The sequence below is a fragment of the Gymnogyps californianus genome, chromosome 1, assembly GCF_018139145.2.
Source record: "Gymnogyps californianus isolate 813 chromosome 1, ASM1813914v2, whole genome shotgun sequence".
Lineage (NCBI taxonomy): Eukaryota > Metazoa > Chordata > Aves > Accipitriformes > Cathartidae > Gymnogyps > Gymnogyps californianus.
The window spans coordinates 1,514,062-1,529,561 of NC_059471.1; the positions used below are offsets into that span (position 1 = coordinate 1,514,062).

The 15,500-nt window shown below is 59.7% G+C and overlaps 3 protein-coding genes and 1 pseudogene across 3 annotated transcripts in view; 3 read left to right on the top strand and 1 right to left on the bottom strand.

Annotated features, from left to right (window-relative positions):
- C2CD3 (C2 domain containing 3 centriole elongation regulator) overlaps window positions 1–2,344 on the top strand; it is a 53,810-nt gene extending 51,466 nt beyond the window's left edge. The window contains 3 exon segments of the mRNA XM_050899261.1: window positions 1,458–1,613; window positions 1,615–1,698; window positions 1,700–2,344. Of these exon segments, the coding sequence (XP_050755218.1) occupies window positions 1,458–1,613; window positions 1,615–1,698; window positions 1,700–1,741 (282 nt within the window). The 3' untranslated portion in view covers window positions 1,742–2,344.
- Window positions 2,345–4,583: 2,239 nt separating this feature from the next.
- Window positions 4,584–6,618, top strand: LOC127021982 (mitochondrial uncoupling protein 3-like). The gene is made up of 6 exons (XM_050905365.1): window positions 4,584–4,709; window positions 4,860–5,070; window positions 5,347–5,544; window positions 5,935–6,036; window positions 6,116–6,296; window positions 6,513–6,618. The coding sequence occupies exons 1-6, from the start codon at window positions 4,584–4,586 to the stop codon at window positions 6,616–6,618; spliced, it is 924 nt and encodes a 307-aa protein (XP_050761322.1).
- A 1,898-nt stretch (window positions 6,619–8,516) lies between these two features.
- On the top strand, window positions 8,517–9,415 carry LOC127026843 (mitochondrial uncoupling protein 2-like; annotated as a pseudogene).
- Window positions 9,416–9,736: 321 nt separating this feature from the next.
- On the bottom strand, window positions 9,737–15,101 carry DNAJB13 (DnaJ heat shock protein family (Hsp40) member B13). The gene is made up of 8 exons (XM_050899971.1): window positions 14,923–15,101; window positions 14,582–14,685; window positions 14,102–14,263; window positions 13,441–13,598; window positions 12,018–12,131; window positions 10,666–10,779; window positions 10,494–10,570; window positions 9,737–9,932 (listed from the first exon to the last, which is right to left on the bottom strand). The coding sequence occupies exons 1-8, from the start codon at window positions 14,988–14,990 to the stop codon at window positions 9,779–9,781; spliced, it is 951 nt and encodes a 316-aa protein (XP_050755928.1). The 5' UTR covers window positions 14,991–15,101; the 3' UTR covers window positions 9,737–9,778.
- Between the last annotated feature and the right edge of the window lie 399 nt (window positions 15,102–15,500).

Genomic DNA, 15,500 nt, shown 5'->3' on the forward strand with positions numbered 1-15,500 from the left:
ATCCTTTAGGAAATCTCGGCCTGGGGTTACAGCCTCTCTGGTCTTGTCTGTTTGCAGAAATTGTAGCTGATGTTAAATCAGCTTACAGTTAGCCTCTCGTGCTTTGCCCCTGGCTCTAGCAAACACAGGTACACCCAGGATGGATAGCTCAGCCTGTGTTTTTTATCTGCGGACTGTTTTCCCGTAAGGGTCTTCACCAGCGATGCTGTCGCAGGGCTAATACTCGATGTGCTCGTCACCGTGAGCCTGTAAAGTGCAGGTAACCAAACACAAGAAATCTCCAAAACCACTTATTCCGAAAAAAGCCATTTCCCTCCCCAAATGGTGTGGCGTCAAAGCGGGGAGCGCACAGGAACCAGGATCCTGACGCCGTTTCTCGTGGGAGGGAACTGATCACCTTAGGAGACCTTTCCACTGCGACTGTGCCCAGCGAGGCTGAGCCCGGCTGGGATGGAGAAGCAGCTCAGCGATGTAGGCGAAAGGCCGGCCCGGCGTATCGGCTTTCCAAATCAGCCCCGCTCGCCAGGAGACCTTCCTGGCCCCGCAGCTAATGAGCGACGTGTCCTAAAACAGCACCGCTTGCTTCACCCTCTAAAGGCAGCTGAAGCCGGATCTCTCCTCTCTCCGTGCTTCGCGGGCACGACCTGGCTTCTAAACTAATTGGGGAGAAACGCGAGTTTCTTTGTACGCTGAAACTAGCCGTCTTTAGCGCTGCTGTAACATCTGGGAGGAAGCCTGGCTGCTGGGAGGATGCGTGCAAACCAAGGATGATGTTAAAATGCTTGAAGCGGTGGTTTTCATCTCGTGGGCTGCTGCTTAGGGGTTCCTGCCGGCAACCGAGACTGGCCCATCTAATTTGTCGGCAGGCTTGGATTTGTTGCACAGGAGCCTCGCCTCTCTGTTGCAAGTGGTTTGTTTTTTAGGGTTCTGCAAGTGAAAAATAAAATAATAATTGAAAACCAAAATTCAGAGAGTCAGAGGCCGGTGAATACACTCGTGTAATTCCTTTGGCTTCATACAAGATGACTTTGGCTGAGGACAGACGTTCACAGAGTCAGAGTTCGCTTGCCAGAGCCAGCCTGTACAGTTTGGACCTTTCTGTTTTTGGTCTTTAGCTTTTGCTTTCTGCAGCGTTGAGAAAGAATAGCATTGCGGCGTCTAATATTGTGTCGGGCAGGGAAATACTTCACCGTCGTGGATTTTGTTTTTTTTTCCCCAACCGGCTGGAACAAACGGGTCTTTTTCCAAACAGTTGCCTCTCAGTGTGTGGAACAAGAGAAACCCCCTCCCTGAGGAGAACCGGTGAGCATCAGAAAACACATCATGAGGGTTTTTTTTTCCTGTGTATCCAACTTCTCGCACGCTACACGACCCCTGCGGTTTGCCACGATCAGAAAACAGGCGCGGGGCAGAGCTGGCAGGGCTCTAATGTCTTGTTCCTTCTCTCCGCAGAGCAGAAGCGGAGCAGTGCCGGGGGGCATCCCGTACCGAAGGCCGAATCGTCCCAGACCCACGGCCGATCTCTCAGAAGAGGAAACCAAAAGAATCGCCAGGATCTTCTCTGCTCAGCTGTCCAAGAAGGAATAGCGTTGGCGAGAGGCCGTCCGCAGCGGCTGCTTCCCAAGCCGCGGCCTGACGCATCGGCAAACGCCGGGTCCTCCAGGGAAGAGGAGATGGAAGCCGTAGGTTCCAGGCTCTGATTTTTAATTTGCCTAATTGGTATCCCGTTAGAGGGACTTAAAGCCTGGTGGTCAACCAAGGGGAGCTGGGAGACCGTGTGTCTTGCGAGGGCAGGTCCCCGATGAGACTCACCGCTTCGGGTAACCGATGAGCTGTTATCTGGTCTCTAGATACTCCATTTTGGGATTTATTCGTGTGCAATTTCTCTAATTAACCTTTTTTTTTCCCCTGGAGTAAACACAAAGCATCCCATTTTGAGACAGCTCCTTTTTCTTCAACCAAAGGATGGAGAACATTAGAAATTTGCCATCCCATCGGCAAGCAGAGAACTGTCGCCTCCCTGCCGGCCTGTGCTGTGGATGGGGAGGGAAGATGAGCTCCCTCCCCGGCGGCCTTTCAAAAATAGTTGGCGGGAAGCACAATTAGCTGATTCTAGAGGAATGTGTGTGCCCAAGGTGCTTGTGTAAATACAGGCCAAGGACACTGTAAAATACTGATGTGTGTACAAAAGGGTTTCACTAGAAATATGGAACTTTTATATTCTAAATTATTTTTGTACATTTTTCTGTCGGGTACCTTTTGGATAACGGACTTCGATGCAAACCGAGCTAAGTTATTTTTGTACTGCTCTCCTGTGTTTGTGCTTCAATAAAATTCCCCTGGTTTCTTGTCGGCTGGTGCCAAGCGTCCCGCTGCCAGGCCCTGAGCCGGTCGTTAACAGGTGGACGGGACTCCGTCCCCCAGGAGCGGGCGGGAGAGGACGCCGCAGAAATGCTCCCTGGAAGACGGTGTGGCTGGGGGCACACGTAAAGGTCGCTGTTTGGCAAAGTAATTGAATATTGCCGTATAGTGCAGCCCACGTGGAACGGGTCGGATCGCGGAGGCGAGCGAGCGCTCCAAATTAGAGCGGCTTTTCAAACCACGCTTTGAAGTCAAGAGTTAAGGAGCCAAAGCGTCAGCATCCCTTTTTCCTCCCGCCACTGCGGTTTTGGCTTTCTTCACAGGGGAAATCCTACACGTGCAATTCACTGCTGCCACAATTTGCCCGTGCTGGGTTAGACCCTGGTGGTAAAATCTGTTCTACGCTGCCTGCAGAGCTCTGAGCCTCCTGCAAGCTGCCCAAGGCAGGGGCAGGCTGACCGTCAGCACTGCCACGTGCCTCCCACCCGCTGGGCAGCAGCCCCGATCCTCTGCCCCGCAAACGCGTCCCCCTCTCCCTGCCCTTGTCCGGCGAGGGTTGGGAGGTGAACGCGCCAAATCTCCCCATCTCGAGCGTCCCCCTGCGAGAACAGGGCTTCCTTCTCCCGCTGCCGATCCTGGTGCCATCCCCCAAAAAATCCCGGCGGGATGGGCGGCTGCGTTGGGAACACGGTCACAGCGGAGGTGACAATGTTGACTCCTGAGTTGTATCTCGGGCATGAGATGAACAGCTTCTTCCTCTCGCATTTAGGTCGGAGGTGGAACGCGGTCTAGCCGGCCAGGAAAACAAGAGAGCAGCCAGCTGGAGAGGGCTGTCGGCGCCAGACGAGCTGCTGCCTGGAGCCCAGGCAAGGGAGCAAAGGTGGCTTCAGGGCGTCAAACCAGCTCGCAATCCCTCTCGCGTCCTCGCGCGCAAGGCGAGCTCGCACGCAAGAGCGGAGGCTTTCTGCACGTCAACGGGGACGCGCGTCGCTTTGGGCGTGTAGCGCTAAATAGCACGAAGGGTTAAACACACTAAGTTTTAAGAAAATGGAGGAAAAGGGGCATTTCTTGAGCTGTTACCCCCCCACCCCGTTGGCCTCCAGCCTTGTCCTGAGCCCCGGCCCTCCCAGCAGCGCCTTCCCCTCGGCTGGAGCCCCAGCGCACGGCCACACTCGAAACGGCGTCGTGGGTTTTGGGGCACGGGAGGGATTTACCTCCGAGCCGCTCGCGTGGCCCCTGCCCTCGGGCTGCTCCGCGTGAGCTCGGGGGGACACGTTACGCCACGCGGAGGAAATCCCGCCGGCAAGCTCGGCAGCTGCCCGGGATGAATTACGACTGCGTGGTCCGTGCCAGGGACAAAGGGGTCCGACCTGCCCCGCGGCGGGGGGGGGAGCGCTCGGTGCTGCTCTGCCTGCGAACCGCTCGCTTTTAAAGCCTTGGGCAAGCGTTTTCTGCATCTCGTCCTTCCCGGACCGCATTTAGGTTAAAAACCCAAATTACTTCCCCATCCTTGAGGTCCCAGTGGCCACCAAACGGGCAGGACCACGTTGTTGGGTGCTGCTGCCCCACAGCTTTGCTCCGATGGGTGCTGGTGGTCTGGGTAAGACACCCCCCCCCCGATGTCTGAGCCCTGTGGGGGGAGCAGAGGGCTGAAAACACAGCCACCCGGTCATGGGTGCCGGGTGGCCCCACTCCCATCGGCTCAAATGCCACCGGGGGAACTGGGTTTCACTGTCACCCGATCCCTGTGGCCGCTGGAATGTCCTCCCCGGGTGCTATATAAGGGGGGGGCCAAGGAGCCGGCTCTCAGGGCGATGGCTGCACCGAAAGGGGTGTAAGGCAGGAGCCGGGACGCGGTGTTGAGGTCCCTACGGTGAGGCCACGGAGGGGACCCGGCCCCGGGCAAGCCACCCTGGGGGAGATGCTCTCACCGAGCACCCCCCGTTTTGGCCAGGGTGGGCTAGGGCAGGGTGGGCATTGGCGAGTCCCATGCCAGCTCCAGGCTGAGCGAGGAAGCCCCGTGCCTCAGTTTCCCCAGCGATGCAGGCGAGGAAATGGGGCAGGATTTGGCTGTCGGGGTTGTCCGAAGGCAGTGAGAGCCGCCACGGCACATCGTCACCTCCGTCCCCAAACCGGACGCCTGCTTGAAGCCCGTCCGACGCAGCATCCCAGCTTCCCCCTTCAAACCCCCCCCCCGCTTTCCTTCCAGCCCCTCCGCCACGATGGTGGGTCTGAAGCCCCCCGAGGTGCCCCCCACAGCTGCCATGAAGTTCGTCAGCGCCGGGATGGCCGGCTGCATCGCCGACGTCTGCACCTTCCCCCTGGACACCGCCAAAGTGCGGCTGCAGGTACGATCCGCCAGCCCCCCCCCAAAAAATCCCACAGGCAGAGGGAACACCCGCAACAGTGGTGTGTCCCCCCCATGCTGGTTCCACCCCAGAGCTGGTGGCGTTTTGGGTGGGTGCGGAGGGCAGGGTGACGCGGTCGGCAACCCACAGATCCAAGGCGAGGTGCGGATCCCTCGGAGCACCGGCACCGTGGAGTACCGGGGTGTTTTGGGGACGCTGAGCACCATGGTGAGGACGGAGGGACCCCGCAGCCTCTACAGCGGGCTGGCGGCTGGGCTGCAGCGGCAGATGAGCTTCGCCTCCATCCGCATCGGCCTGTACGACTCGGTGAAGCAGCTCTACACCCCCAAGGGTGCCGAGAGTGAGTGTCCAGGCGGTCGGGCACCCATCCCTGCGCACCCCACGTCCCGATGCACAACCCTCTCCCGGAGGGGTGCAGCCCACCCCGATGGGAAACGGCCCACCCTAGGGTGAACAACCGCCTCCCCGCAAGATGCACCCTCCACTAAGCACCCTCCCCACCCCAGGCCACTCGCCCCGGGGTCCCCATGCAGCTGGGGGTCCCCACAGGGCTGGGAGTCCCCGCAGAGCCGGGGGTCCCCGCAGAGCCGGGGGTCCCAGCTCCTGCCCTCTCCAGGCACAGGGCTGGCGGCGCGGGTGCTGGCGGGCTGCACCACGGGGGCGGTGGCGGTGACGTGCGCCCAGCCCACCGACGTGGTCAAGGTTCGGTTCCAGGCCAACGGGGCGCTGCCGGATGGCGTCCGCCGGTACAACGGCACCGTGGATGCCTACCGCACCATCGCCAGGGAGGAGGGCGTCCGCGGGCTCTGGAGAGGTAGGGGCAGATGGGAACAGGGATGGGAACAGGGACAGGGATAGGGATGGGAATGGGGAGAGGGATGGGATGGGGATGGGATGAGGATGGGGCCGGGAATGGGTTGGGGACAGGCATGGGAATGGGGACAGGGATGGGGAATGGGGACAGGGATGGGATGGAAATGGGAATGGAGAGAGAAATGGCAATGGGGATGGGAATGGGGATGAGGAAGGGGACAGGGATGGGATGCAGGTGGGGATGAAGGCTGGGACAGGGATGGGGGATGGGGGGGACAGGGATGAAATGGGAATGGGGACGGGGACGGGGACAGCAGGGTGGGGCACCCATCCAGGACACTCCAGGAGGGGATGTGACCACCATCCCCGATGCCACCACCCTCCGGCACAGGGACGCTGCCCAACATCGCCCGCAACGCCATCATCAACTGCGGGGAGCTCGTCACCTACGACCTCATTAAGGACGCGCTGCTGCGGGCGCAGCTGATGACAGGTGAGGACGGTGCAGGGAGGGACGCGGCCGGGTGCCGTCCCCGTCCCCGCGACCCTCAAACCCCGGCTCTGCCCCGCAGACAACCTCCCCTGCCACTTCGTGGCCGCTTTCGGAGCCGGCTTCTGTGCCACGGTGGTGGCGTCGCCGGTGGACGTGGTGAAGACGCGGTACATGAACTCCAGCCCCGGGCAGTACCGGAACGTGCTCAGCTGCCTCCTCGCCCTGCTCATGCAGGACGGCCTCGCCGGCTTCTACAAGGGGTGAGAGTTCAGGGACTCCCCGCTGAGCACCGGCAAACTCGGTGCAACGATGTGCACGGACACCGGCATGGACCGGCTCGCTTCGCACCGCGACATCGCCCGGCGCACCCCAAATGTCCTAACCCGTGTGTCGCCACCGGTGCACCAGGCAGGGCTTTGGGGACGGCAGGGATGTTCCCCACGATGTCCCCTCCAGCACTGCTTTTCCCGGCGCAGGTTCGTCCCCTCCTTCCTGCGGCTCGGCTCCTGGAACATAGTGATGTTCGTCTCCTACGAGCAGCTGCAGCGCGCCGCGACGCTGGCCTGGCCGGCCCATTCCTGACTCCCCCACCCCGGCCCTCTCGCCAGTGTTGGCGAGAAGCAGGAGTAAATTATATTAATTGCCGAAGCGGCGGGGAAGCAGCGACGCCGAACGCGCCCAGCCTGACGGGGGGAACCCCCGAGACCGGCAAGATGGAAGGAGAAACGATGCTACTTGCGGAGAAACGTGGGAGAACGGAAGTTTCCAGAGGGGAGTTGAGGGAGGAAGAAAAAAAATGTTTATGGGTTTTCCAGCTGGGAAGAGCATTGCTTCCCGGCGGCAGCAGGAACAAGGCAAGAGGTGTGGGCAGGTGGGACTGAATCGAGGGCCGGGGGATGCGGTGATTCCTGTTATTCCTTACTGACGCTTCCAATAAACCGCCCCTATGGGGTCTGATCGCACCAGGGCTCGGGGATCCCTTACCTTTTTGGGGGGGGGTGGTTCAAGGTCGTTCTCCCAGCCCTGGGGTGCCGCTGGAAAAGGCAAGCCAGGCCTTAACCGAAAGCTTCCGCCAGTGTCGTGTGCCATCAGGGATCCGCTTTAGCAGAGATGATTTCTGTCATTAGGGGGAAAAAAAAAAAGCATCAAAGCCGGGTAATGTGGTTCAGGGCAGCGTGTGCCACCCGTGGGTGCAAAGAGCTACTGCCCCCCCCCTGTATGGGAGACACCCCCAGCCCCAAGGAGGGCTCATCTACTCACGATAGGGTGTGCAGCCTTGATGCCAGGGGGATGGCCGCGCCCAGTCCCCCTCCTCATGAGGGACCCTCACCTCTGTCCAACCCGCCTCCGCCGGGGCTCGAACCCGGGTCCTCCCGCGGTCCCTCCCGCCGCCGCCGGGGCTCGAACCCGGGTCCTCCCGCCCCGGGGCCCCGCGGCCCCTCCCGCTCTGTCCCCATTACCGGCCCCGCAGCAGCAGGTGACTCCCCGGGGTGTGCTGGGGACCCCCATCCCCGGGGAACCCCCCCCATCCCATCCCTGGCTGCCCCAGGGAGCCCCTTGTGCCCTCCCGGCTGTCTTGGGGGGTCCCCATCCCCAGGGCCCCCCTTCCCACCCGCCCCATCAGCTCTGAGTGGGGTGCAGGCAGGGGGTCCCCACTTCCCCCAGCCCCTCTATGCAGTGGGGTGTGTGCAGGGGTGCCTGGCCACAACCACCCCCAAATCCCTGTGTGTGGGGACCCCAACCTGCATCCTTGCACCTCCCGGGGGGCCGTGGCACCCACAGCAGGCAGCAGTGTCAGTCTGGAAGCCCAGGCAGGGAGAGGAAGAGGGTGGGGAGGCCGAAGCAGGCAGGCTGCCCTCTCCCTGCCCTCGGCTTGGTTTCACCCCGCTCCGATGCCACGGAACGGGGAGACGAAACCCAGATTTTCTCCCATTCTGTTCCTGAAAAGGCTGCGGGGGTTGTAACGGGTGAAAAATGGGATTGGTGGAGGCTGCGTGGATGCAAAATGGTGGTGACTGTCGCAGCAGCCAAGCGAAGTGGTGCACAGAGCCCCCAAACCACTGACTGGTGCCTGGGGCAGGGCCCCAGCTCTCCTAGACGGGACAAAGCCCCTCAATTTTTGTCCCCTCCTGCACCCGACCCCTTCTCGCTCCTCTCTGCCGGCCACCCACCCACCAGCACCCACACCGTGGTGGGGTTCAAGTCCCCCGAGATGCCCCTGACAGCCACCGTGAAGTTCTTGGGGGCCAGGACAGTTGCCTGCGTGGGCGACCTTGTCACCTTCCCCCCTGGACACCACCCAAGTGCAGCTGCAGGTGAGCCAGGCTCCCCTCCCCTCCTCACCCCACAGCCCAAAGCCCCAGGAGGGGGCTGCGGTCACGTAAATCCTCTTCACCCCATTTTCTCCCCACACGGATTCAGGGGGAGGCGAAGCTCGTGGGTAAGGGGCCAGCGGCGCAGTACAAGGGGGCTTTGGCACCATGAGGATGGAGGGAGCCCACAGCCTCTACAGCAGGGACAAGGGTGGCTGCGGGCTGTGGAAAGGTGGGTGCAGCCCCCAGGGACCCCACAGGGATGGCTACTCCGGCACCACAGCCCTGACCGCTCTGGTCCCTGCAGGGATGTCCCCCAACATCACCCGCAGCGTCGTGATGAACTGCACCGAGCTGGTGACCTACGAACTCATCAAGGACCCGCTGCTCAAATCCCACCTTGTGAGCAGTGAGGGTCCCGGCTCCGCTGCGGAGGCCACAGCCAGGGCTGCAGCCGATTTCCATCCCGAGTATCCGCCCGGGAATGGAGCCCCTAGGTTGCGTCCCTAAAATAATCCAGGCTCACAAATCCCAGCAGGGCTCTTGCCCGGCCGATAACCTCCCCTGCGACTTTGCCTCTGCCTTTGGGCCAGCTTCTGCACCATGCTCGTTGCCTCCCCCGCGGACGTGGTGAAGATGAGGTACGTGAATGCTGCTCCAGAGCAGCACGGGAGCGCCGGGAGCTGCGCCCTCACCCTGCTCAGAAAGGAGGTGCCTGAGGCTTTTGACAAGGCGGGGGAGTAGGGGTTTACAACCCTTTTCCATCCTTTTCCAAAACGCAGCCACTTCTGGGGTGGAGGCACCGTCACTGTCACTCTGGGACTGGCTGCACTGACCCCGACCCCGGCCACTCCGGCAGATTCGTGCTCTCATTCCTGCGGCTCAGCTCCTGGAACGTCGTGATGTTCGTCACCTACGAGCAGCTGAAACAGGGCCTGACGGCCACTGGCAGGAGGTTCCCTCCTGAGCCCAGTGCTGCCATTGCCACCCTCCCGGCAGTGCCTCACTCACCGACACCAAAAGGGATCACATCGGCCGCACCCCAGCCAAGGAGAAAGCTGCAGTGAGCGCAGCGAGGCTTTGAGTAAATCCTGCAGTCTTTTCTTCTATGGTTTTGGTCTTTCCCTCACGGCCCTGTGCAGAGTCAGCCCCAAAACCACGACATTCCCATGCATGAGCTGGGAGCATTCCAACCTCCCCAAAATCCTCACCACCCTCTGCATCGCTCGCCACTGCTGCAGGGTGGCGGCAATCGACGGAGTCCGGAAAGCTCGATGGATCCGAGTCCCTAGAGGAAACAGCCTCAGGGTGCTGTGTTTTAGGGTGATCCTGTGTTTTAGGGTCCCTGGTACTTAGAACAACCTCTGCACGGTCACAGTGCTGGCTGCAGAGCTTTATTGGTGGGAGGAGAGCGGGAAGGTCGTCGTTCCCTAGGACAGGAGGGCACTTTTCAAGAGCGTTTTCTTGTCAGGCGTGAGCTTCTTGGGAAAGCAGATGTTGAAATAGATGAGGAGGTCACCCTTGCGCCGGGGGTCCCGGAGCAGCGGCATCCCCTCCCCTGGCACCACTTTACAGTACTTGGGGCTGCAAAGCAAAGGAAGGGGCTGAGAGGAGCCGTGGGATGATGCTGAACACGGGGGCCACGGCACCGAGCCCCGCTGCGTCCGCGTGCAGAGCCCCACGCAGGCTTCTGAGCGGGTTTCTTGGGGCAAGTTTGCTCCTCCAGCTTCAACCGGTGGCCCGCCCTCCTCTTCCAGCCTCGTGGCCCCACGTTCCTTGCCCTGTAGGCTGTACCATCCAAGCCTTCATCTCACTCGTGTCTTCCACCCACCCACGTCAAGCTCTCTCCTTGCCTCTGCTCCCAGCAACACGGCCCCCAACCAGACGAGTAGCCCACAGTGGGCAGCATCCTCCTCCTCCAGGCTGGGAACCCCCAGCTCCGAACCTGCTGGAAAAGCTTTTGAAGCACCCCAGTAATTCAGGCAATGGGGACAAGCTTGGGAAGTGCCGAGGTCTTGCCAAGGAGGAACAGGGCAACACTGAGGTTCCTCTCAAGCGCCCGTTCACCTCCGTGGCCACCAAGCTCCGCAGAAAGGCCCCATCCGACCGCCTGAGCCCCCCAACCCTTCGCCCCACGGCACTTACTCCACGATGTCGTTGATGGGGATGTTCAGCAGCCTCCCGTCCAGCGTCCTCACATCCACCGCGCAGCCGATCAGCGCCTGCAAGGCACGGAGCGGGATCCGGAGCTGCATTTGCAGCCCCAGAGGGCAAACATAAGCTGGAGCCGGCTCTGTCCCCTCGCTTGGCTCTTTACCTTTCCCAGGGGGATGGAGGCGACGTAAGTGAGGTTGTCATCGGCTCTTTTAAACCTCGGGTGGACTTTCTCTTGGACAACGAAGGTGATGTCAGCTGGAATGACGTTTGGGCCCTAAAATTGAGGGGGGGGAAGAGATACCGGGAAATGGTTTGGTGTAAAACAAATTATTTTATACAGGGAAAGGTGACACAAATGCCTGCCCCTTTGTTGCTGCTTTCAGCTGGCTACGGAGAAGGGAAAGGTATTTTCTTCCTTGAAGAAAAAAGGAGTTTTGATAAAGGACTCCTGGCTCAGCCAAGGGAAATGAGACTGGATTTTGCAAAGGTGATGCCAGGCAGAAAGCCACCCCTTTCCATTATTTTTTTTGTCGTGGTTTAGGCCCAGCTGGCAACAAAGCACCACGCGGCCGCTCGCTCGCTCACTCCTCCCCTCCAGTGGGATGGGGAGGAGAAAATATAATGAAATGCTCATGAGCGGAGACAAGGCCAGGGAGGGATCACTCACCAATTACGGTCACAGGCAAAACAGACTCGACTTGGGGGAAAAAGAAACCAATTTAATTTGTGAACAATCAAACCAGGGTAGGATGATGAGAAATAGAACCATATCTTAAAAACACACCTTTCCCCCACCCCTCCCTTCTTCCCGGGCTCAGCTTTGTTCCCGATTCCTCTACCTCCTCCCCAGCGGCGCAGGGGGACGGGGAATGGGGGTTTGGGTCAGTTCATCACACGCTGTCTCTGCCGCTCCTTCCTCCTCAGGGGGAGGACTCCTCACACTCTGCCCCTGCTCCAGCGTGGGGTCCCTCCCACGGGAGACAGTCCTCCACAAACTTCTCCACCGTGGGCTTTCCCACGGAGCCACGGCCTTCTCTGGGCCCAGCCGCCTGCTCCGGTGTGGGGTCCTCCATGGGCTGCAGGGGAATCTCTGCTCCGGCACACCTCCTCCCTCTCCTTCTTCACTGACCTTGGTGTCTGGTTCTCTCACATCCCACTCCTCTCTCTATTGCAGGTTTTTCCAGCAGTCTTTTCCCCCCTTCTTAAATGTTATCCCAGAGACACTACCACCGTCACTGATGGGCTCGGCCTTGGCCGGCGGCAGGTCTGACTTGGAGCCAGGGAAGCTTCTAGCAGCTTCTCACAGAAAACCCTGCCACACAAACCCAACACATTTATCTATCCTAAGGAAAATCCAGGCAGGAACGGCTCCTTAGAGTGTTTCTGAGCACAGTAACACTGAATTGCTCCGTTAGCCATGCTGCCAACTGCCCATAGCAATGGGAAACCTGCAAGGAGCACGCAGTCGGTCTCAATGAAACCTGGCCCAGAACTTCACGCCGCGGTCATCACCTGGTCTCCTTCCTTCTCGAAGGTGATCCTGGTGCCCTGCTTCCACCCCGGCTGCACGTCGATCGTTAGGATCTTATCTCTGATGGTGCTCGTTTGACCATCTTCGTTCATCACCTGGGGGTGGACAAGGGGGTCAGAAGAGCTGGGTCACAGACTGGTTTGGGTTGGAAGGGACCTTTCAAGGTCACCTAGTCCAACCCCCCTGCCATGGGCAGGGACATCTTCCACTAGATCAGGTTGCTCAGAGCCCCATCCAACCTGGCCTGGAATGTTTCCAGGGATGGGGCATCTCCCACCTCTCTGGGCAACCTGTGCCAGTGCCTCACCACCCTCATTGTAAAAGATTCCTTCCTTCTATCTAGTCTGAATCTCCCCTCTTTCAGTTTAAAACCATTCCCCTTGTCCTGTCACTTCAGGCCCTGCTAAAAACTCTGTCCCCAGCTTTCTTATAAGCTCCCTTATAGATTAAAAGGCCGTGATGAGGTCTCCCCAGAGCCTTCTCTTCTCCAGGCTGAACAACCCCAACTCTCTCAGCCTGTCCTCACAGCAGAGGTGCTCCAGCCCTCGGATCATTTTGGTGGTCCCCTCTGGCCCCGCTCCAACAGGTCCGTGTCTTTCCTGTGCTGAGGACCCCAGAGCTGGACGCAGTGCTGCAGGTGGGGTCTCACCAGAGCGGAGCAGAGGGGCAGAATCCCCTCCCTCGACCTGCTGGCCACGCTGCTGGTGATGCAGCCCAAGGTGCGGTTGGCTTTCTGGGCTGTGAGCGCACACTGCTGGCTCACATCCAGCTTGTCATCCACCTGTACCCCCAAGTCCTTCTCCACAGGGCTGTCATCCCCCCAAGGGACAACACAGAGAGGTGATCTGTGACACCGAGGTGCCCAAAGAGGGGGGGTTATAACTGCTCTGCTCATCCAGTTGCATGCAAGCCGGCAGAGAGGAGAGCGAGGACAGCTCACACTGCACAGCAAAGTGGCTGCGGGAACAAATGGGGACAGATCGAGTAGGAGAAACTCAGCTGGAACCAGGAGATTGGGACAGTGGGGGGGGTGGGGGATGCAAGTCACTGAGAGCAGAAAGGAGACACAGCCCTGTGTGAAAATGAAACAGGGAGCCCAGGAAATGCTGTGCTCCTTCTCCACCCCCCTCTGAAATCAGCCCTTCCTTCCCACCAGCTTTCGCATCACCTCTCCTGCTGAATTCCCTTTGCCAAGCCAGGAGAGGAGGGTACCGGTTCGGATCCTGCCGGCGTTTCTGCTAGGTTTGGTTCAGATCCCTCCTCACAGCACAGACACAGTGCCGAGCAGGACCAGCCCTAAAACCTGAGGCTCCGCTGCCAAAATGTCCTACACCGAGAGGAGAGCACAGCCCAAAATTCCCCACCCTGCCGAGCGCGCTTCCCCTTCACCCCCACTGCCCCTACCCTGCGGGAGATCTTAATCTTCTTGGTGCAGCCGTAGAACAGGTCTTCAAGGGAGAGGTAGAGATCCCGCACGATCGGGGGGTCTTGCTTCATCGCTCCTCGTCCTCGCAGCCCTCCAAAGGGTAGGATCAACTCCGAGCCGTCCTCGGCAAAGAACTCTGCGCGAGCGAGCAGAGGAGGGGTCACCTCACTCGGATCAGAGATTGGGGAGGGGTCCCCTGGGGTCTCCTCATTGTGGAAGCTGAGCACCCCAAATATGCCACCCAGAAACCTCCTATCTGCTTCTGCCTGGGACCGCCTTCCTCCTCCTGCTGAAGTGGGTTTTTTCCAGGAGTGGTTTTATCTTCCGTACGTGTTTACGGCAGTCTCGCCAACCTGACCCCTCTTTTCGATGGAAATCCTTTAAGAAAAGGGTCACAACGGGTAGCTAGGGAGAGCTGACAGCTTGAACACGCACCCCTAGGCCTCTCGCCCGCCCGGGACCGGGGAAAGTCAGGATCTAACCTCCAAGCACCAGGGATCAGCAGCACCGGAGGGACCTGACAGTAGCTGGGGAAGGAAACATCCCCATAAAGCTTAAAGCTCAGAGCTGGCAGTGGCCACGGCACCACAGCAGCCACAGACAGGGCCCTGGGCCACCCTCCAGAGCCCTCCTACCTACCGGCAAAGGGGTTGTCTCCACCAAAGAACTCCTTGAAGACTTTGTCAGGGTTGTTGTGAAACACGTAGCCGACGGTCCAGGGGTTCTCGCCACCGAATTCCAAGGGGATGCCACCTTTGAGCCCTTCTTCTCCAAACTTGTCGTAGATGCCTTTCTTCATGGCTTCGGGAACAAGGAGGAGATGGGAATGGCCACGCTCTCCCATGCTGGGGGAGAGCCTAAGATCCAGGCTTTGCTTGGGTGGAGACTGGAGAGGGGAGTCCCCCACCACCGTGAGAACAGCAAATTGGGATGGAAGCGGGAATACATGCCAGCAAGCAGCCTGGCTGTGGGTCACAGAGCTGATGCCATCTCCCTGGGTGTGCCAGCGACCAGGGGTTCAGACCTCAGCATGCTTCTGGCCACAGCAGAGATGCTTCACCCCCCGTCCAGCCCTTCCTGTCCCCAAACTCCGTGGAAGAGAACCGTCTCCCCACTTACGGTCGCTGAGCACATCGTAGGCCTCCGCCAGCTGCCTGAACCTCTTCGGCGCCCAGGGCTCCTTGCATTTTAAAGGATGGTTCTTCAAGGCCAGTTTCCGATAGCTACAAAAGGAGGGGAGAGCCCAGCCTCGCAGCCAGCCCCATGCTGCTCCCTCACAGCTTCTCCCAGGGCCTTTCCCCCCCGCCTCAGGCCCCTGCTGTGGGGAGCAGGGGGGGAGGCAAAGGGCAGGACCCCAACAGGGCCACCCCCATCCCCACCACCACCCTCCTGGCCCCCCCAGGCCGCCCCCCCCCCGGCAGGCCCCGGGGCTCCCCCCCGACAAGGCCAAAGCCCCTCACGCCTTCTTGATGTCGGCGTCCGTGGCACCGCGGCCCAGCTCCAGCACGGCGTAGTAGTCCTGCCCCATGGCGGCCCGTTCCCCCGTTGCTATGGACACCGCGTCGGAGGGGCGAGCGGCACTTCCGGCCTCTGCCGCGCGGAGCACTATGGGAGTTGTAGTTCTCCCCGCGCACTTCCGGACTCTCGCCAACCCTCTCACACCCTAGGCACTGCCTCTCCCGTATCTTCTCTTTTTTAAAAAGAAAAAGAAGTTTTCTTGGAAAATTTCTTTTCCCACACAGGTGTTATCAAAGCAGTTGCTTTATTTCAAGTCCACACTGTGATACAGTCGCTTTCATTGCCCCCTCACCCCTAATTTATTTCCCCCCCCTCCGCCCCCCCTAGAAACAGCAGTTTTTCAGCAGTGAAAAAAGTTGTTGCAACACAAGATCCTCCCTAACGCCTCGGAGCCGCTCTCCAAAATTAAAAATGATCGAAGTTGCGTTGTAGTAAGAAATATTACCTGTCACCAAAAACCTCTGTATAGAGCCTGGTCATCACAATAGCCTCAAACTTCCATACACACATCTCAAACGCT